Source organism: Haematobia irritans, chromosome 4 (genome assembly GCF_050003625.1).
Source record: "Haematobia irritans isolate KBUSLIRL chromosome 4, ASM5000362v1, whole genome shotgun sequence".
In the NCBI taxonomy this organism is placed as follows: Eukaryota; Metazoa; Arthropoda; class Insecta; order Diptera; family Muscidae; genus Haematobia; species Haematobia irritans.
In genome coordinates, this window is record NC_134400.1 from 19,741,415 (window position 1) to 19,764,042 (window position 22,628).

The 22,628-nt window shown below is 23.2% G+C and overlaps 1 protein-coding gene across 3 annotated transcripts in view; it reads left to right on the top strand.

Annotated features, from left to right (window-relative positions):
- The window catches only part of ftz-f1 (ftz transcription factor 1), a 238,294-nt gene extending 223,306 nt beyond the window's left edge, over nucleotides 1–14,988 (top strand). For all 3 annotated transcript variants that reach the window (XM_075303357.1, XM_075303356.1, XM_075303358.1), the window contains 3 exons: nucleotides 1,136–1,394; nucleotides 2,174–2,274; nucleotides 13,347–14,988. In XM_075303357.1, coding sequence (XP_075159472.1) covers nucleotides 1,136–1,394; nucleotides 2,174–2,274; nucleotides 13,347–13,496 — 510 coding nt within the window. In that variant the 3' untranslated portion in view covers nucleotides 13,497–14,988. The remainder of the gene's footprint in view (nucleotides 1–1,135; nucleotides 1,395–2,173; nucleotides 2,275–13,346) is intronic.
- The last annotated feature ends 7,640 nt before the right edge of the window (nucleotides 14,989–22,628 follow it).

Consider the following 22,628-nt stretch of genomic DNA (forward strand, 5'->3'; position numbering starts at 1 on the left):
CAAAATTTTCGAAAGAAATACAATTTTGACAAAATTTTCTATAGAAATAAAATTTTGACAAAAATTTATAAAGAAATACAATTTGGACAAAATTTTCTAAAGAAATACAATTTGGACAAAAATTTATAAAGAAATACAATTTTGACAAAGTTTTCTATAGAAATAAAATTTTGACAAACTTTTCTAAAGAAATACAATTTTGACAAAATTTTCTATAGAAATGAAATATTGCAAAAATTTTCTTTAGAAATAAAATTTTGACAAAATTTCTATATTTGTATAGAAACAAAATATTGAGAAAATTTTCTATAGAAATAAAATGTTGACAAAATTATCTAAAGAAATAACATTTTGACAAAATTTTCTATAAACACAAAACAACATTTTCTATAAACAGAAAATTTTGAAAAAAATTTTCTATAGAAATAAAATTTTGACAAAGTTCTCTATCGAAATAAAATTTTGGTGGAATTTTCTTCAGAAATAAAAGTTTGACAAAATTGATTATAGAAAAAAAAATTGACAAACTGTTCTATAGAAATAAAATTTTGATAAAATTTTCTATAGAAATGCAATGCAGACAAAATTTTCTATAGAAATAAAATTTTGATTAAATTTTTAATAATTTTCTATAGAAATAAAATTTTGAAAAAAAATCTCTCTAAAAATAAAATTTTGACGAAATTTTCTTTAGAAATAAAATTTTGCTAAAATTTTCTATAGGAATAAAGTTTTGACAAAATTTTCTATAAAAATTCAATGTAGACAAAATTTTGAAAAATTTTCTTTAGAAATAAAATATTGACAAAATTATCTATAGAAAAAAAATTTGACAATATTTTCTATAAACGTAAAATTTTAACAAAATTCTCTATAGAAATAAAATTTTGACACAATTTTCTATAGAAATAAAATGTTGATGAATTGTTTTATAGAATTAAAATTTTGACAAAGTTTCACATAGAAATAGAAATTGACAAAATTTTCTATAGACATAAAATTTTGCAAAATAATATTTATAATATCTTGCATTGTAATCTTTAAATAGGAGGATATTAAAAAAAATAAAGAAAATAAAAAATGTATTTATGCTAAATTTTATTACCTTTTAATATTTTCTTTTGTAATTCTTTAGGTTGACGATCAAATGAAACTTCTGCAACATTCATGGTCTGATATGCTGGTATTGGATCATTTACATCAACGCATACACAATGGCCTGCCCGATGAGACACAATTGAACAATGGGCAAGTCTTCAACCTGCTAAGTTTGGGCCTACTAGGCGTACCGCAATTGAGTGATTATTTCAATGAATTGCAAAATAAATTGCAAGATTTGAAATTTGACATGGGCGATTATGTGTGTATGAAATTTTTGATATTATTAAATCCAGGTATGTTTACAAATACACCGTGAAAATAAAAAACTAAGTTTTCGTATATGAAAAAATTTAGACTTAGAGTATTTAATTTTGTATGGATTCGATGCTTTACAGGATTTAAAATATAACTCAAATTTAAAGGCAATAATATAGCTACTACACTCACAAACAAGTTAGTAAAAACAGAAAAATGTTAGAAGTATTTTTCTGCTGCGAAAAGAAAACAGTAAAGGGGCTGTCATTGTCCTAATCTAACCTAGCAGATTTTTTCTATAAGTATCAAATCTTAGCCAGTCACTGTACATTAACTAATCTAATAGATTTTTTCTATGAGTATAAGATTTTAATTTTAGTTTATTGACTTTTATTTTGTGTATAACACGCCTTCATCAAAACACATTTGATATCTAAAATATTTCATAATATTAATCATTTTTTAATTGAAATTGAGTCAATAAAAAGATTTCATAAATATAACGTAACTTTTCATTAATGCAATTAACCTCGAAACGGTTCCTACTTACAACGACAAATTTCCTAATTATAATGAAAGTATTTGTAATACAAAAAATCTTTCAATTTTTTATAGCACATTTTTCAAATACCAATATACACAGTCAAAAAAATAATTTAAGAATATTTTTACAAAAAATTGAGCCAATTAATGTTAAATAAAATTAATCACATATATCAGAGTAAATTTAAAAATTAATTTTTTTAATTAATTTCATGATTGAAGCCAAATAAAAACATTTTATTGTTTTATGTTTTTTTCTATTTCTCATTTTCAGATGTACGAGGTATTATCAACAAAAAAACAGTGTTGCAGGGTCATGAGAATGTACAAGCAGCGCTACTAGATTATACGCTAACATGTTACCCATCTGTGACGGTAAGATAAAATATTTGTTTATATGAAGAGAAATAAAATTTACTTAAATCCAAAGATGATAATTGAAAAAAAAAAAATATATATAATAAATATTTAAAATCCATATCAAAGATAATTGAGTATAACAAGATTAAGCATTGTGCTCTTATAAAGAGAAAACACATGTCAAGGTGTAGAGGGCTATGAGAAAAAAATTATTTTATTTGTCAATTTTTTCCAAACCAGCTCTGCCCAGGAATAAATTTAAAACGGCAATATTCACATAAAACCATAATGAATATTTGCTTTAAAATACACATACGTTTTATTTTAATTTTCTACAATCGTTTTGGCATTGCTTTTGCGGGTTTTTATTCAGAAATTTATGAAAAACACAAATGTTATGATATTTTCCGACGCAAACGGCAGTACATTTGAGAGACACGTCGACGCAAACTTTATGATATTTTGTTGGCAGAGTCCTCTGGTGCTTCAGTTTTGCTATGACAAGACTACATCTTCTTCTCAATTATCTTTGTCCATATGTTGAACAAGGTTGCCACTCGAGCCAAAAACAAAAAAAAAAAAAAATATTTTGCAAGATTTTATTTCTGTAGAAAATTTTTTTTCGATAGAGATTTTCTCAAAATTTTATTTCGATAGAAAATTTTGCAAAAATTTTATTTCGATAGAAAATTTTGTAAAAATTTTATTTCGATAGAAAATGTTCTCAAATTTTTATTAAAATTTTATTTCCTTAGCAAAATTTATCAAAATATTATTATTGAATTTTTTCAAAATTTTGTTTTTTATACAAAATTTTATTTCTATAGGAAATTTTGTTAAAAATTTAATTTCGATAGAGATTTTTCTCAACATTTTATTTCGATATAAAATTTTGTAAAAATTTTATTTCGATAGAAAATTTTCTAAAAATTTTATTTCGATAGAAAATGTTCTCAAATTTTTATTAAAATTTTATTTCCTTAGCAAAATTTGTCAAAATATTATTATTATAGAAATTTTTTTCATAATTTTATTTTTAATACAAAATTTTATTTCTATACAAAATTTTGTCAAAATTGTATTCCTATAGAAAGTTTTGGTAATATTTTATTTCTATACAAAATTTTGTCAAAATTTTATTTCTATAGGAAATTTTGTCAAAATTTTATATCTATAGAAAATTGTATCAACATTTTATTTCTATAGGAAATTTTGTCAAAATTTTATTTCTATAGACAATTTTCTCAAAATTTTATTTCGATAGAAAATTTTCTCAAAATTTTATTTCGATAGAAAATTTCGCCAAAATTTTATTTCGATAAAAAATGTTCTCAAATTTTTGTTAACATTTTATTTCTATAACAAAATTTTGTTAAAATGTTATTATTATAGAATTTTTTTTTCAAAATTTTATTTTTTATACAAAATTTTATTTCTATACAAAATTTTGTCAAAATTTTATTTCTTTAGGAAATTTTGTCAAAATTTTATTTCTATAGAAAGTTTTGTTAATATTTTATTTCTATACAAAATTTTGTCAAAATTTTATTTCTATAGGAAATTTTGGCAAAATTTTATTTCTATAGAAAATTTTATCAACATTTTATTTCTATAGGACATTTTGTCAAAATTTTATTTCTTTAGGAAATTTTGTCAAAATTTTATTTCTTTAGGAAATATTGTCAAAATTTTATTTCGATAGAAAATTTTTGTAAAAATTTTATTTCGATAGAAAATTTTGTAAAAATTTTATTTCGATAGAAAATGTTCTCAAACTTTTGTTAAAATTTTATTTCTATAGCAAAATTTTGTCAAAATATTATTATTATAGAATTTTTTTTCAAAATTTTATTTTTTATACAAAATTTTATTTCTATTCAAAATTTTGTCAAAATTTTATTTCTTTAGGAAATTTTGTCAAAATTTTATTTCTATAGAAAGGTTTGTTAATATTTTATTTCTATACAAAATTTTGTCAAAATTTTATTTCTATTGGAAATTTTGGCAAAGTTTTATTTCTATAGACAATTTTATCAACATTTTGTTTCTTTAGGAAATTTTGTCAAAATTTTATTTCTTTAGGAAATTTTGTAAAAAATTTATTTCGATAGAAAATTTTGTAAAAATTTTATTTCGATAGAAAATGTTCTCGAATTTTTGTTAAAATTTTATTTCTATAGCAAAATTTTGTCAAAATATTATTATTATAGAATTTTTTTTTTCAAAATTTTATTTTTTATACATAATTTTATTTCTATTCAAAATTTTGTCAAAATTTTATTCCTATAGAATGTTTTATTAATATTTTATTTCTATACAAAATTTTGTCAAAATTTTATTTCTGTACAAAATTTTGTCAAAATTTTATTTCTATAGGAAATTTTGTCAAAATTTTATTTCTATAGGAAATTTTGTCAAAATTTTATTTCTATAGACAATTTTATCAACATTTTATTTCTATAGGAAATTTTGTCAAAATTTTATTTCTTTAGGAATTTTTGTCAAAATTTTATTTCTATAGAAAATGTTATCAAAATTTTATTTCTATAGGAAATTTTGTCAAAATTTTATTTCTATGACAATTTTCTCAACATTTTATTTCTATAGAAAATTTTATCAACATTTTATTTCTATAGAAAATTTTGTCAAAATTTTATTTCTATAGGAAATTTTGTCAAAATTTTATTTCGATAGAAAATTTTGTCAAAATTTTACTTTTTATAACAAATATTGCCAAAACTTTAATTTTTTTATAGAAAATTTATGAAGTACCTCTTAGTTGGAGAAGAATATTTCTGAAAATCTACCAAAACATCAAGAATTCGACCAAACTACCAAAAAAATACTATTTTTGGTAGAATTCTACCAACTGTGACAACCGTGATGTTGAACCCTATTTGCAATGAATAATAATTTAATTTATGATATTTACATTTCTAATTTTGAAATTTTACGATATATATTTGATATTTACGATATAAAACATGGTGAAATTTTTTCCCTCATAAATCAAATGATCGGAAAAAAGAAAAACGCTTGAAGCGTAATTAAATAAAGTTTAGGTCTAGAAGCACAACCACTGAATAAATCTGAACTGCTGGCATGAATTAATTTCATCTTTTATTTAACCAGAGGCTATTAGGATTTAAATAGTGAAGCTCCGATATTCCAAAAGCCCCTTCACACAGAGAAGGAATATGATTACCGCCTAGAACAAAATATTATTTTGGGATTGAGAACATGGGACATTTTTGCCGCATACAAGATTGTTTTCTCGCCAAATGGCGAAATGGTTGTCGAAATCAGATACATAGTGTCCGAGATAATAACAGGGTTGCGACAAGCATGTTACATGCTCACCGTTCCAAAAATAACATTTTGCTCTAGGATATATTTCTTCTCTGGGTTGTATTACAATCTTTCATAATAAATTAAAAAAATCAAAGCATACTTTTAGGCATATATGTATTTATTAAGGTGAAGTTTAGTCAGAGAGAATTAAAAGACAAGAGGACGAAACTGTGAAGCGAAACTGGGTCAGTAGGTGGCAGTCATGAGAAAAATGTCTCTAATATCATGCAGTTTTCGTCGGCGCTTCGCTCAAATATCACAGTTTGCGTCGGCGTCACCCAGAGCGCTGTTCGTTCTCTTGTGTTTTTATTCGCTGTGGTTTAGTAGAAAGCTGTTCTTTTTGGATCCGGAAGTGGTGCAAAATTGATGCAGAAGCGATGAATTTAACATGAGATTGTTGTCATAGGACGGAAGTCCTTCATTTCAACAGCTGTGGCACTGATTTTGCATCACTTCTTTAGGTGGGATCCGAATTCAATGTTTTGGATGTAAATTGAAAAATTCTGTGATATTTTGTCAAATAAATAGTTTTTATAATTTTTTATAAGTTTTAATGGATTCTAACGTTTGACCTCAAATATTTTCAAAAATTCATAATTTTTTCAGATTGGATTTAGCATTTTTTTCGACAAAATTTAAATAATTTGTACCATTTTATGATTTCTGACTTTGTTTTTAACCTATTTGAAACAAAAAAAGTTAAAATTAACGATTAAAGGTATGAAAAAACCAAGTTATAAAAAATTGAATTAAAAGAACTTCCTGCACTGAAAAAAATATTTACGTGATATTAAAGATTACGCTACCTAAATTTTAGAAAGCGAAATTTACAAAATATTAAGGACAAATTCCTTTAAAATAATGAAATTTTAATAAAAATACAGTTTGTAATCTTTGCTTCAAAAACTTTTTTCATTAAATTTAGGACATAAATTTTGTAAATTTGCGTCACTTCGTTAAAATCGCATGTCTGTGAACTAAGGCTAATTTTCCTTAAAGTAAAGAAACACATTTTTGATGTAAAGAAATTGTCCTTGAATTAACTGTAATATTGAAACTTTAGATTAAAGATAAAAACGCTTCAAATATAGGCTAAGACTTATTTTGAGGATTTAGCGTCTTTGGTTAAAGTTTTTTTTTTTTTTTTTTTTTTTTTTTTTTTGAATTAAGAAAACATTTTTACTTTGAAGTATCCGTTATAATTTGGATTTTTAAACTGGAAACCGCGAAAATGGAATGAACATTTAATAAATAAGATAAGAATCTATATCCTAATTTTATATTTATTGGTCCTAGATTTAAAGCCAGATAGGTCGCTAAAAAAAATTCTTTATTTTAAAGAAGCCACATCTTTGGCTCGGAATCAATACCAAAATCCTTAAAGGAATGTAAAAATCTTTGGATCCAAGTATTTTTTTTTTTTTTTTTGAGTGTGGGTCGTTAAAATAAAGACCATCATTGAGAGTGCATCTTCTGGAAGTGCTTTTAAAGTTGTCCCCTTGGAAGAACTTCAAAATTTTTTGCTGGGTAATTCAGTAAGATTTTTATTTAAAAATACAAATAAAGATCTTTAATATTTAAGTATGTGTTGCCCGATTTTCCAAAATTTGACCATAAAACTCTTGGTGATTGACTCTCCAATTAAGAACTACAATATTCTATAGAAATAAAAATTTAACAAAATCTTCTATAGAAATAAAAATTTGACAAAATTTTCTATAGAAATGAAATGTTGCAAAAATTTTCTTTGAAATAAAATTTTCACAAAATTTTTTATGGAAATAAAATTTTGACAAAATTTTCTATAGAAATAAAATGTTGACAAAATTTTTCTAGAGAAATAAAATTTTGACAAAATATTTCTATAGAAATAAAATGTTGACAAAATGTCTACATAAATAAAATGTTCACAAAATTTTCTATGGAAATAAAATTTTGACAAAATTTTTCTCTAGATATAAAATTTTGACAAAATTTTCTATAGAAATAAAATTTTGACAAAATTTTTCTAGAGAAATAAAATTTTGACAAAATTTTTCTAGAGAAATAAAATTTTGACAAAATGTCTACATAAATAAAATCTTGACAAAACTTTCTATAGAAATAAAATTTTAACAAAATTTTCTATGGAAATAAAATTTTGACAAATTTTTTTATAGAAATACAATTTTGACAAAATTTTCTATGGAAATAAAATGTTGACCAAATGTCTACATAAATAAAATCTTGACAAAACTTTCTATAGAAATAAAATTTTAACCAATTTTTCTCTAGATATAAAATTTGGACAAAATTTTCTATAGAAATAAAATATTGACTAAATTTTCTGTAGGAATAAAATTTTGACAACATTTTCTATGGAAATAAAATGTTGACAAAATGTCTACATAAATAAAATGTTGACAAAATTTTCTATGGAAATAAAATTTTGACAAAATTTTTCTATAGAAATAAAATTTTGATAAAATTTTTCTAGATAAATAAAATTTTGATAAAATTTTTCTATATAAATAAAATTTTGACAAAATTTTCTATGGAAATAAAATGTTGACAAAATGTCTACATAAATAAAATCTTGACAAAACTTTCTATAGAAATAAAGTTTTGACAAAACTTTCTATAGAAATAAAATTTTGACAATTTTTTCTCTAGATATAAAATTTTGACAACATTTTCTATAGAAATAAAATTTTCACTAAATTATCTATAGGAATAAAATTTTGACAACATTTTCTATGGAAATAAAATATTGACAAAATGTCTACATAAATAAAATGTTGACAAAACTTTCTATAGAAATAAATATCAAAAATTTATTTCTATAGAAAAATTTTTTCAAAATTTTATTTCCATAGAAAATTTTGTCAACATTTTATTTATGTAGACATTTTGTCAACATTTTATTTCCATAGAAAATGTTGTCAAAATTTTATTCCTATAGAAAATTTAGTCAATATTTTATTTCTATAGAAAATTTTGTCAAAATTTTATATCTAGTGAAAAATTTGTCAAAATTTTATTTCTATAGAAAGTTTTGTCAACATTTTATTTCTATAGAAAGTTTTGTCAAGATTTTATTTATGTAGACATTTTGTCAACATTTTATTTCCATAGAAAATTTTGTCAAAATTTTATTTCTCTAGAAACATTTTGTCAAAATTTTATTTCTATAGAAAAATGTTGTCAAAATTTTATTTGCATAAAAAATTTTGTCAAAATTTTATTTCTGTAGAAAGTTTTGTCAACATTTTATTTATGTAGACATTTTGTCAACATTTTATTTCCATAGAAAATTTTGTTCAAATTTTATTTATCTAGAAAAATTTTGTCAAAATTTTATTTCTATAGAAAACTTTTGTCAAAATTTTATTCCCATAGAAAATTTAGTCAAAATTTTATTTCTCTAGAAAAATTTTGTCAAAATTTTATTTCTATAGAAAAATTTTGTCAAAATTTTTCTAGAGAAATAAAATTTTGACTAAATTTTCTATGGGAATAAAATTTTGACAAAAGTTTTCTATAGAAATAAAATTTTGACAAAATTTTTCTAGATAAATAAAATTTGAACAAAATTTTCTATGGAAATAAAATGTTGACAAAATGTCTACATAAATAAAATGTTGACAAAACTTTCTACAGAAATAAAATTTTGACAAAATTTTTTATGCAAATAAAATTTTGACAACATTTTTCTATAGAAATAAAATTTTGACAAAATGTTTCTAGAGAAATAAAATTTTGACAAAATTTTCTATGGAAATAAAATGTTGACAAAATGTCTACATAAATAAAATCTTGACAAAACTTTCTATAGAAATAAAATGTTGACAAAACTTTCTATAGAAATAAAATTTTGACAAATTTTTCACTAGATATAAAATTTTGACAAAATTTTCTATAGAAATAAAATATTGACTAAATTTTCTATAGGAATAAAATTTTGACAACATTTTCTATGGAAATAAAATGTTGACAAAATGTCTACATAAATAAAATGTTGACAAAATTTTCTATGGAAATAAAATTTTGAAAAAATTTTTCTATAGAAATAAATTTTTGACAAAATTTTTCTATAGAAATAAAATTTTGACAAAATTTTCTATGGAAATAAAATGTTGACAAAATGTCTACATTAATAAAATGTTGACCAAATGTCTACATAAATAAAATGTTGACAAAACTTTCTATAGAAATAAAATGTTGACAAAATTTTTCTATTGAAATAAAATTTTGACAAAATTTTTCTATGGAAATAAAATTTTGACAAAATTTTCTATGGAAATAAAATGTTGACAAAATGTCTACATAAATAAAATGTTGACAAAACTTTCTACAGAAATAAAATTTTGACAAAATTTTCTATGGAAATAAAATTTTGACAAATTTTTCCTATAGAAATAAAATTTTGACAAAATTTTTCTAGAGAAATAAAATTTTGACAAAATTTTCTATAGAAATAAAATGTTGACAAAATGTCTACATAAATAAAATCTTGACAAAACTTTCTATAGAAATAAAATTTTGACATTTCTATAGAAATAAAATTTTCACTAAATTATCTATAGGAATAAAATTTTGACAACATTTTCTATGGAAATCAAATATTGACAAAATGTCTACATAAATAAAATGTTGACAAAACTTTCTATAGAAATAAAATTTTGACAAAATTTTTCTATAGAAATAAAATTTTGACAAAATTTTTCTAGATAAATAAAATTTTGACAAAATTTTCTATGGAAATAAAATGTTGACAAAATGTCTACATAAATAAAATCTTGACAAAGCTTTCTATAGAAATAAAATTTTGACAAATTATTCTCTAGATACACGGATGAAAAAGACTGTTTTTCATATGTTTGGCTATAAACTTATATGTTTGGAACACAAATTTTTAAACACAATATTTTTGAGTGCAAGCATATAATGTTCATAAACTAGCATAACATGTTTGGGACATATATGTTAATATGTTAGAACATATTATGTTTGGGACATAAAATGCTTGTAAATATAATATGCTTCGATGCAAACATATATTAATTTAGAAATAGCCTATAAACATATATGTGTTTAGTAGCTTGGAGCGCTATTTAACAGGGAGCGATATTGAATTAAGTTGGTGGTTGTTGCTAGTTATTACAAAATTAACATTTTATTTTTCCTTGGGCAATTGATCAGCTACTTCTTTGATCCTTACAAACTGTGTGGTCCGCTGTTCGAATCCCCGTCCGGCAAAAGGTAAAATTAAAATAAAAAAATCATACAATTGAATAATTTCTTCTACAATGTTTGTATTACAGAAAAAGGTGCTAAGAACTAAAAAATCTCGTGGAAGTGAGAAAGATGTGGGGGAATATACTATTGGGCAGAAACAAAATTTTGAGCATTCAGGTCGAAAACCTATGTTGTTAGCACCTATATTACCTGTTCATTTTCATAATTCATTATGATTGTAAATATATAAATAAATAAATAAAATTTTGAGCACAATATTGTTTGGGAGAATTTTTTTTAAGCATATAATATTTTTGGGTGCAAAATGCTTCCAAACATATTATATGTTCACATAATAACATATTGTTTTTTGGAAGACAACATTATTGAATTTGGATGCAAAAATACAAAATGTTTGGAACTTAGACTACCCAAACATATATTGTTTAGACCAATATGCTTTCAAACATATTATATATTGGTAGAGATCAAACATATAAATGTTTGGGCAATACCCAAAAATGTATATGCTTGAAGCAAAATATGTTTGGGAGTATATGTTACAGAAGCGATTTTTTGTGAGCGTGTATACAATTTTGACAAAACTTTCTATAGAAATAAAATTTTGACAAAATTTTCTATGGAAATAAAATTTTGACAAAATTTTTCTATAGAAATAAAATTTTGACAAAATTTTCTATAGAAATAAAATTTTGACTAAATTTTTTATAGGAATAAAATTTTGACAACATTTTCTATGAAAATAAAATGTTGACAAAATGTCTACATAATTTTTCTATAGAAATAAAATTTTGATAAAATTTTTCTATAGAAATAAAATGTTGGCAAAATTTTCCTATAGAAATAAAATTTTGACAAAATTTTTCTAGAGAAATAAAATTTTGACAAAATTTTCTATAGAAATAAAATGTTGACAAAATGTCTACATAAAAAAATTTTACAAAACTTTCTATAGAAATAAAATCATGACATAATTTTCTATAGGAATAAAATGTTGACATAATTTTCTATAGAAATAAAATTTTGACAAAATTTTCTATAGAAATAAAAATTTGACAAAATTTTCCTAGAGAAATAAAATGTTGACAAAATGTCTACATAAAAAAATTTTACAAAACTTTCTATAGAAATAAAATCATGACAGAATTTTCTATAGAAATAAAATTTTGACAAAATTTTCCTAGAGAAATAAAATGTTGACAAAATTTTTCTAGAGAAATAAAATTTTGACAAAATTTTTCTAGAGAAAAAAAATTTTGAATAAATTTTCTATGGGACTAAAATTTTGACAACATTTTCTATGGAAATAAAATGTTGACAAAATGTCTACATAAATAAAATGTTGACAAAACTTTCTATAGAAATAAAATTTTGACAAAATTTTTCTATAAAAATAAAATTTTGACAAAATTTTTCTAGAGAAATAAAATTTTGACAAAATTTTTCTAGAGAAATAAAACTTTGACAAAATGTCTACATAAATAAAATCTTGACAAAACTTTCTATAGAAATAAAATTTTTACAAATTATTCTCTAGATATACAATTTTGACAAAACTTTCTATAGAAATAAAATTTTGACAAAATTTTCTATGGAAATAAAATTTTGACAAAATTTTTATATAGCAATCAAATTTTGACAAAATTTTTCTAGAGAAATAAAATTTTGACAAAATTTTTCTAGAGAAATAAATTTTTGACAAAATTTTCTATGGAAATAAAATGTTGACAAAATGTCTACATAAATAAAATGTTGACAAAACTTTCTATAGAAATAAAATTTTAACAACATTTTCTATAGAAATAAAATCATGACATAATTTTCTATAGAAACAAAATCATGACATAATTTTCTATAGAAATAGAATTTTGAGAAAATTTTCTATAAAAATAAAATCATGATACAATATTTTCTATAGAAATAAAATCTTGACAAAATTTTCTATAGAAATAAAATTTTGACAACATTTTCTATAGAAATAAAATCATGACATAATTTTTTATAGGAATAAAATCATGACAAAATTTTTCTAGAGAAATAAAATTTTGACAAAATGTCTACATAAATAAAATTTTCACAAAATTTTCTATAGAAATAAAATCTTGACAAAATTTTCTATAGAAATAAAATTTTGACAACATTTTCTATAGAAATAAAATGTTGAAAATTTTTTCTAGAGCAATTAAATTTTGACAAAATTTTCTATGGAAATAAAATGTTGACAAAATGTCTACATAAATAAAATCTTGACAAAATTTTCTATAGAAATAAAATTTTGAAAAAAATTAAGGTTTTTTGTTTGGTAGTATGGATGGTAGTTATGGCTGGAGTGGCAACCGTATCCGCTAGACAACCGTATCTTTTCTGATTTTTTTTGTATTTGACTTACATTTTATACACATTACTCCCCATGTAATATATTATATTCATATGGAAAAACAATAGTGTGCAATTGATACTTAATAATAATGTTACCTTTTTGCACTCTCTCATTACAGGACAAATTCAGGAGGCTGTTAAGTATATTGCCTGACATACATGCCATGGCAGCACGCGGTGAAGAGCACTTATATTCAAAACATTGTGCCGGAAGTGCACCCACACAAACATTACTCATGGAAATGTTGCATGCAAAAAGAAAGGTGTAAATAAACAAGGGATAAACCTAAAACAAAAACAACAAATCCACACCCACACACACACATACACATAGATTTAGATATATATATACATATGTAACTACAAATAGATTAAGGGGCGGGTATAAGGTTAAATGCAAAGGAAAACACCATATACATATACCACTTAAAAATCATTTTTTGTTTTTTGTTTTTGGAATGCTGAAAAGAATTTGGATGATGAAAATGAGAAAAAAAAACAAAATAGCTGAATAATGGTAACACAAGCAAAGCTTGCAAAATAAAACAAAAAATTGAAAACGAAATTATGAAAAATAATTCATATACTACCTACCTTCATGAGATATAAACATAAATATATTTTTGTGACTAATTAAAAGGATTTTCCCAAATTGAAACATTGACAACAACAAAAAAAAACACGTTTACATAGATTATTACAAATCTATGCTCCATTTGGGTTTAGTTGAAAGCTTTAAGAGATCCCTAGAAGTTATAAACTCACATAAATCGTTCATTATCCATTGCATACCTTTAGGCTTTACCTTGTTAATAACTTCATCTTGTAACGATTTTATTTCCAAAAATCGTTTGAAATTAAGTTTTCAAAAAACAAAAAAATATGTTAAACGTTTTATTTTCTCTAAATTTGTTTTAAAAACAAATGGTTTTTAAGGGGTTTAGTTTTTATAAGCCAATATGTTTTTTTTAATTTCCAAAAAATATATATAAATTTATATATATTATTTTTTTTTTTTTGTTATATTCTAAGGGAATTTAAACTTTACATATATACAATATATTAAAATACACACACATATATATTTACCGAAGTAAAACCAACCTCTATGTATATGGAAAATTTGTTGTTTAATTTTAGTAAGATTGATATAAGAAAGAAGAAATATTTTGTGAAACCCCTATGCAAATGTAATTGTTATTAAATGTAAATAGTTTGTAAATGTAAGCCAACGAAAAAAAAAATCAAATTAAATCAACAGGAACACATAAGCTTTTGTTTTGTGTATAAATAAGTTAAAGATAAATGAAAAAAAAAACACACATAAAAATATTTAAAATGTAAAACATCACTAATTAATAAAATTATAAGCAAAAAATAGTAAAACAAAGAGAAAATATTTACCGAAACATCGTTATAATTGTATTTAGAGAATAAACAAAAAAAAAAACAAACAGAAACCACAATACTTGTTGCTTGATGTAAACAAATGATGTATAATTTTGGTCATACTTATATATAGATAATTTAAAAAAAAGTGTTCCATATATATATAACACGATGCTTAGCGATTGTGATTTGATTGCGATGGAAATGAATGGCCTTCATATAACCATCCTTGGCTTTACTAAAATATGATATTTTTTGTTTTCAATCAGAGACATTTTTTTGATACAATTAATTTTTTTTTGTATTGATTCTATCACGAGAATGATATTATCTACCACCCAAGCCAATTAAAAAATTTTTTCCAATTAACAATTTATTTGTTTTTTTTTTCAATTTTTTTTATTTTGAAATTTTGTTTTGAATAATAGAAAAATTAAGCAACTCAATTAATTTTTTAATTGAGTATTTTTTTCCACTAAATTAAGATTTTAGTTAATAGCCATTCTTGGCTTTTTTAAAATATGATATTTTTGACTTCAATCATAAAAATTTACTGATACAATTAGTTTTTTTTATTGATTCTATCACGAAAATGATATTAATTAATTTAATTAATTAATTAATTTTATAAATCAATTAATTTTTTAAATTGAATAATTTTCTTTTTCCAACTCAGTTAAGATTTTTGATTGAAAAATAATGGTGAGGTTACACCATATACATATACCACTTAAAAATCATTTTTTGTTTTTTGTTTTTGGAATGCTGAAAAGAATTTGGATGATGAAAAGCCAATTTCCAAAATTTCTTCCAATTAACTATTTAATTGCTTTATTCAATTTTTCTTTTTGTTATTCAATTTTGTTTTGAATAGAAAAATTTTATAAATCAATTAATTTTTTAATTGAATAATTTTCTTTTTCCAACTCAGTTAAGATTTTTGATTGAAAAATAATGGTGAGGTTTTTTGTTTTTTTTTTTTTGTGTAGTGACTCATCAAATATTTATTTTTGTCTCTGTAATATGGGACCTGTGTTAAAAGGCGATCTTTTCTATTTTCTTTGAAAATGTGTTTTTGTTATTTTCATTTTGATTTAAAAAAAAAAAATATTAAATCAATTAAAATTTTTTTATACATATAAACCAGAATGAAGTCCAAAATTACCCATGGAATTCTTGGAAGTAAATAGTAGATGGTAGAGAAAAATGGAATACATAAAATAGTTCCATGTATCCCAGAAGGGACTAAGGGCGTTTTCGTTTCGCAAAAAATATGTTGCCTTGGTGTTGCACTACTTTTTCCATCATTATAGTTTCGCCCAAATGATAGTGCCAATCCAAAGTTATTGTTAATTCGTAATATTGTGAGGGATACCGGATCCAAAATCGATGACAATGTCCTTCATATTTTGCAATCAATTTCGAGAATGTTGCACCATCGAAATCGCCATAAATGAAACTTCTCTCGTAACAATAACATAAATTCTATTTACACCATAATGATAAAAAAAAAATTCGTTGTGAAAAATAAATTTGAAATATCACGCCCAACTAAAGCACAAAAAATGGTTTCAGTACTAAAATACACCAAAAAATCAAAAAGGCTCCTGAGCTTTATGAATACCATTGAAAAATGTTCTTTAGTTAGTTGTTGTCTAATATGGAAATCTATACACTCCAAAAAAGAAAAAAAAAGTGAACTCTATATTTCACTAAAGCCGATTTAATTCTATTTTAGTCAATGGAATTATTTAAGTTTTAAGAACGTTTTCATGACTTTAATAACTTTTTGCTTGCGTTAGTTAAATTAACTAAAACAGAGGAAAAAATATACGCAAATGAAGCATAAAGATTAACTAAATTCGTGTCTCCCCCAAAATAGTTCAGAATTTCTTAAACTTTGTAAATTTTACCAATATGAGGCCATCATGATCTTCGTATGGTACTAAAGAAATTTTTGCAATTTTGAACTCCAGTTTGTTCCTTCAGACATGGACATTTTCTTTAACAAATGAGGCCATCATGAACTTCGTATGGTACTAATGACATTTTTGCAATTTTGAACTCCAATTTTTTCCTTCAGACATGAAAATTTTCTTTAACAAGTGAAAAAAATTAATTATGTTGAATAAATTTTCTGGATTTTTTTTTACTTATTTTTGTGAAATCGGTGTGACATCTGCGTTTCCAATACAGTTTAGTTAAAATTTTCTTTTCTGGTGGATCTACTGTTTTTTCAGTGTACCATGTAAAGGAAAACGAGCCTAGATTCATAGAAAAAAAACTTAGCTCAAAAAGAAAAAAACTTGAACGAAATCGTTTAAAGGCAAGGGAGGGGTACTAATTATACCCTTCACCTCTACTGTGGTACAGGGTATAATAAGTTTGTGCATTTGTATGTAACGCAAAGAAGGAAAAGTCTGAGACCCATCGTTTAGTATACCGATCGTCTTAGAATTAAATTCTGAGTCGATTTAGCGATGTCCGTCTGTCTGTCTGTCTGTCCGTCCGTCTGTCTGTCTGTTCATGTATTTTTGTGCGCAAAGTACAGGTCGCAGTTTAAGTCCGATCGTCCTCAAATTTGGCACAGGGTCGTTTTGGGGAACAAAGACGATCGCTATTGATTTTGGAAAAAATCGGTTCAGATTTAGATATAGCTGTCATATATATTTATCCCCGATCTGGTTATAATTGGCGTGTTTATCAACCGATGTTCTTCAAATTCCGTACATCCGAATATTTATATGATTCTCGAAAAACTTGCAAAATATTATCCAAATCGGTTCAGATTTAGATATAGCTCCCATATATCTCTTTCGTCCGATTTGGACTTATATGGCCTCAAAAGCCAGAGTTTTGCCCTGAATTGCTTCAAATTTTGCACAAGGAGTACGTTTAATAGTATCGGTAACTGTGCCAAATTTGGTTGAAATCGGTTCATATTTAGATATAGCTCCCATATATCTCTTTCGTCCGATTTGGACTTATATGGCCTCAAAAGCCAGAGTTTTGCCCGGAATTGCTTCAATTTTTGCACAAGGAGTACGTTTAATAGTATCGGTAACTGTGCCAAATTTGGTTGAAATCGGTTCAGATTTAGATATAGCTTCCATATATATCTTTCGCCCGATTTACACTCAAATGACCACGGGGGCCAGAGTTATACTCCCATTTACGTGAAATTTTGCAGAGATACCAGACTTATTATTCTAACTATGCATGTCAAATTTAGTCAAAATCGGTTCAGATTATATATAGCTCCCATATATACGTACACCAGAGTTGGGGAAATATGGTAGACGGTTTCATATTTTAGACCCATTTTCAATGCGATTTTCCTCCAATCGACTGGATAGTTTCCACAGAGAATATATTTAATATGATATTTAAGTGTGTCAAGTTTTATCTAATTTGGTTCAGATTTAGATAAAGCCTCCATATATTCGTTTTTTTTCCGGTTTATACACATATGGCCAAAATTCCCATACTTGACACAAAATTCTGTGATGATTTCCCCATATCTTATGACCTAAACACAGTAACACAAATGTTTGTGTACATAGTGGTGAAGGGTATAATATAGTCGGCCCCGCCCGACTTTAGACTTTCCTTACTTGTTTATATATGAATTAAATTTCAACGAAGTTGAATTGAATGTGAGGAAATATTATTTCGACAGAAATCTAAAAAGAATTCATCGCAACTGTCAAGCCAGCAAACATATTTGGCTCATATTGGATATATGTATACGATTATGGTGGAATTATTTACCAAAAACTGTATCCAGATATTTTGAAAACAATTCTGGTTTGACACTCTTTTCGGTACACATTCCAACTTTTAATTAATTTTTTTTTTGTAAAAAGTACACTATGCACCTCTGGCGAAATTTTTCTTTTCCAAATCAGAAATACGTAGACACGTTTGCCACCAATGTTGTTATCGTTCATATTTTTCTGTCCTAAAAAAACATATAGTAAACCCGTACACAGAAAAAAAATACGAAAATGTTTCCCAAATAAAGTCTAAATGAGTTTTAAATAATATTCAATTAAACATTTTATTGATTCAGCAAATTTTTTAATTGAAACAAAACTCAATTACAAAAATTAATAGTATCAATTAATTTTTTAATTGAATCAATTTACTTTTAAATTATGAATTATGAAAAAAAAAAATAAATTATGAAAAAAATACGAAAATGTTTCCAATTAAAATTCTAAATGAGATTTGGAATAATATTCAATTAAAAGTTTATAGATTCAGCAAATTTTTTAATTGAAACAAAAATCAATTACAAAAATTAATAGTATCAATTAATTGAATCAATTAAGTTTTTAATTGAATCAATTAAGTTTTTAATAGAATCAATTGACTTTCAATTAATTTTCAATTGATACTATCATTTCTGTGATTTCAGACATTTCAATAAAAAAAATAATTGCATCAATTAATTTCGTGATTGAAGACAAAAAAATATTTTTTTGTGTGTATGTATCATTGACATGCAATAGAAATTGCTGCTAGAGGTACAGGCCCTACTATTAAAAGAACCCGATGGAAATGTCGACCTTTGAAAGTTTTTTCTTGTTTTTGATTTTTTCCATTGTTGGGGAAAATAAAACTTTAGATTTTCAAAATTTTTTGGAAATGTAGCCATATAGCTATCATTTATATAGTAAACCGTACACAGAAAAACAAAATACGAAAATGTTTCCCAAATAAAGTCTAAATGAGTTTTAAATAATATTCAATTAAACATTTTATTGATTCAGCAAATTTTTTATTGAAACAAAATCAATTACAAAAATTAATAGTATCAATTAAGTTTTTAATAGAATCAATTGACTTTCAATTAATTTTTCAATTGATACTATCATTTCTGTGATTTCAGACATTTCAATAAAAAAAAAATAATTGCATCAATTAATTTCGTGATTGAAGGCAAAAAAACTATTTTTTTTTGTGTGTATGTATCATTGACATGCAATAGAAATTGCTGCTAGAGATACAGGCCCTACTATTAAAAGAACCCGATTGAAATGTCGACCTTTGAAAGTTTTTTCTTGTTTTGATTTTTTCCATTGTTGGGGAAAATAAAACTTTAGATTTTCAAATTTTTGGAAATGTAGCCATATAGCTATCATTTATATCCAATTTTTGAAAATTAATGACGACTAAAAAACAAAATCCCATATTAAAAAAAACTATATATATATATATATATATATATATATATATATATATATATATATAATATATATATATATATATATATATATATATATATATATATATATATATATATATATATATATATATATATATATATATATATATATATATATATATATATATATATATATATATATATATATATATATATATATATTCTGTTTGTCAACTTTTATTTTTTTCTTGTATTAATTTAATGTAAAATAAGCTTTCCATATTAGTAAATTTTTTTAAATCATATTTATAACATTCTAAAATATTTAATTTTCTATTATCTTTCGATTCTTAAGTTAAAATATTATGATTTTTTAACTTAGTTAAATGTTGACATTTTTTATTTCCAAAGATTTACGAAAATTCGTCTTATCAACATTTTTAAAGTACCCTAAACTTTTTTTTTCAAAAAAGAAAAAATCAAAGATTTGCGAAAGTTTATATATCAGATATTTCTGCTTCTAAATATGGAAATTCTGACTCGAAATAGAAATATCGAAGTTACAACTTTTCTCAGATGCTAAAAAATTGTACCTTGTCAAATGTCGATATTTCCATTTTTTTTCTTCTAAATAAAAAATGGAAATTTTAATTCGATTATCGACTGTTCAAAATTGTGGAAGTAACTTGAACTTTTTTCAAATATTACAAAATCTATCGATATTTCCAATTTTTTTCTTTCTAAATGTGAAAATGTTGTCTCATCGGTTTCAAGTTTTTTTTTCCAATTTTAGAAAGTAAAGAATTTTGGAATTTTCATATTTCAAAAAAAATCGACCTTCATTTTCTGATAAATGGATTTAAAAATTTTATCCTTTTTTATTTTGAAAAAAAAAAAATTTTATTATTGTCGTAAAATTTTTTTTGGGAAATTCTATTTTTTTTTTCAAAATTCAAAATTTCAGTTTTTTTTCTCTTCGTGTAAATATGGAAATTTTGACTCAAAATGTAAACTTTTAAAAAATGTTGGTAGTAACTTAAACTTTTTTTTCAAATATTAAAAAATCTACCTTTTGAAAAGTCGATATTTCCAATTTTTTTCTTCTAAAGATAAATATGGAAATTTTGATTCGAATATCAAATGTTCAAAATTTTGGAAGTAACTTAAACTTTTTTTCAAATATTACAAAATCTGTCGATATTTCCAATTCTAAGTATGAAAATGTCCCATCGGTTTTCAAGCTTTTTTTTCCAATTTTAGAAAGAATTTTTGAATTTTCAAAAAATCTACCTTCATTTTCTGATAATTGGATTTGAAATTTTGTTCCTTTTTTATTTTGAAAAAATATTAATTTCGGGAAAAAAAAATTTGGGAAAATTCGATTTTTCAAAATTCTATATTTCAGTTTTTTTTCTCTTCGTGTAAATATGGAAATTTTGACTCAAAATGTAAACTTTTAAAATTTTTGGTAGTAACTTAAAGTTTTTTTTTTCAAATATTAAAAAATCTACCTTTTGAAAAGTCGATATTTCCAATTTTTTTCTTCTAAAGATAAATATGGAAATTTTGATTCGAATATCAAATGTTCAAAATTTTGGAAGTAACTTAAACGTTTTTTTCAAATATTACAAAATCTGTCGATATTTCCAATTCTAAATATGAAAATGTTGTCTCATCGGTTTTCAAGTTTTTTTTTTTTCAATTTTAGAAAGAATTTTTGAATTTCAAAAAATCTACCTTCATTTTCTGATAATTGGATTTGAAATTTGTTCCTTTTTATTTTTAAAAAATATTAATTTCGGGAAAAAAATTTGGGAAATTCGATTTTTCAAAATTCTATATTTCAGTTTTTTTCTCTTCGTGTAAATATGGAAATTTTGACTCAAAATGTAAACTTTTAAAATTTTCGGTTGTAACTTAAACTTTTTTTTTCAAATATTAAAAAATCTACCTTTTGAAAAGTCGATATTTCCAATTTTTTTTCTTCTAAAGATAAATATGGAAATTTTGATTCGAATATCAACTGTTCAAAATTGTGGAAGTAACTTAAACGTTTTTTGTTCAAATATTACAAAATCTGTCGATATTTCCAATTCTAAATATGAAAATGTTGTCTCATCGGTTTTCAAGTTTTTTTTTCAATTTTAGAAAGAATTTTTGAATTTCAAAAAATCTACCTTCATTTTCTGATAATTGGATTTGAAATTATTTCCTTTTTTAATTTTTTATTTTGGGAAAATTTTTTGGGAAATTCGATTTTCTTCTTCTAAATTTTAAAATTTTGACTCAAAATGTAAACTTAAAAAAAAAATGTTAAGTAACCTAAACATTTTGCAAATTTTAAAAAAGTCTACCTTTTCCAAAGTCGATATTTTCAATTTTTTTCTTCTAATTATGAAAATGTTGACTCAATGGCTTTCAACTTTTGTTTTCATTTTTTGGAAAATTGTTTCTTTTTCCATTTATAAAAAACTGTCTTTTTGTAAATTAAAAAAAATCAACTTTTTCAAAAGTCTATATTTCAGTTTTTTTTTTTTTTCAAATTCATTCAAGTAAAAAAATTTGGCATTTCCATATTTCTAAAATATCAACTTTCAATTTCACATAATAAGGTTTTATTTATTATTTTTAATTAGGGAAATCTTTTTTCCATAAAATTTTTAGAAACAAAATTTTCTATAATAAATATTGCCTCTGACAGACAATTTGTAAAAAAATTGGCATTTCCATATTTCGAAAAATCAACTTTCAATTTCTTACAATAGGGTTTTATTTATTTTTTTAATTAGGGGGAAATTTTTTCTATAAAATTTTTGGAAACAAAATTTTCTATAATAAACTT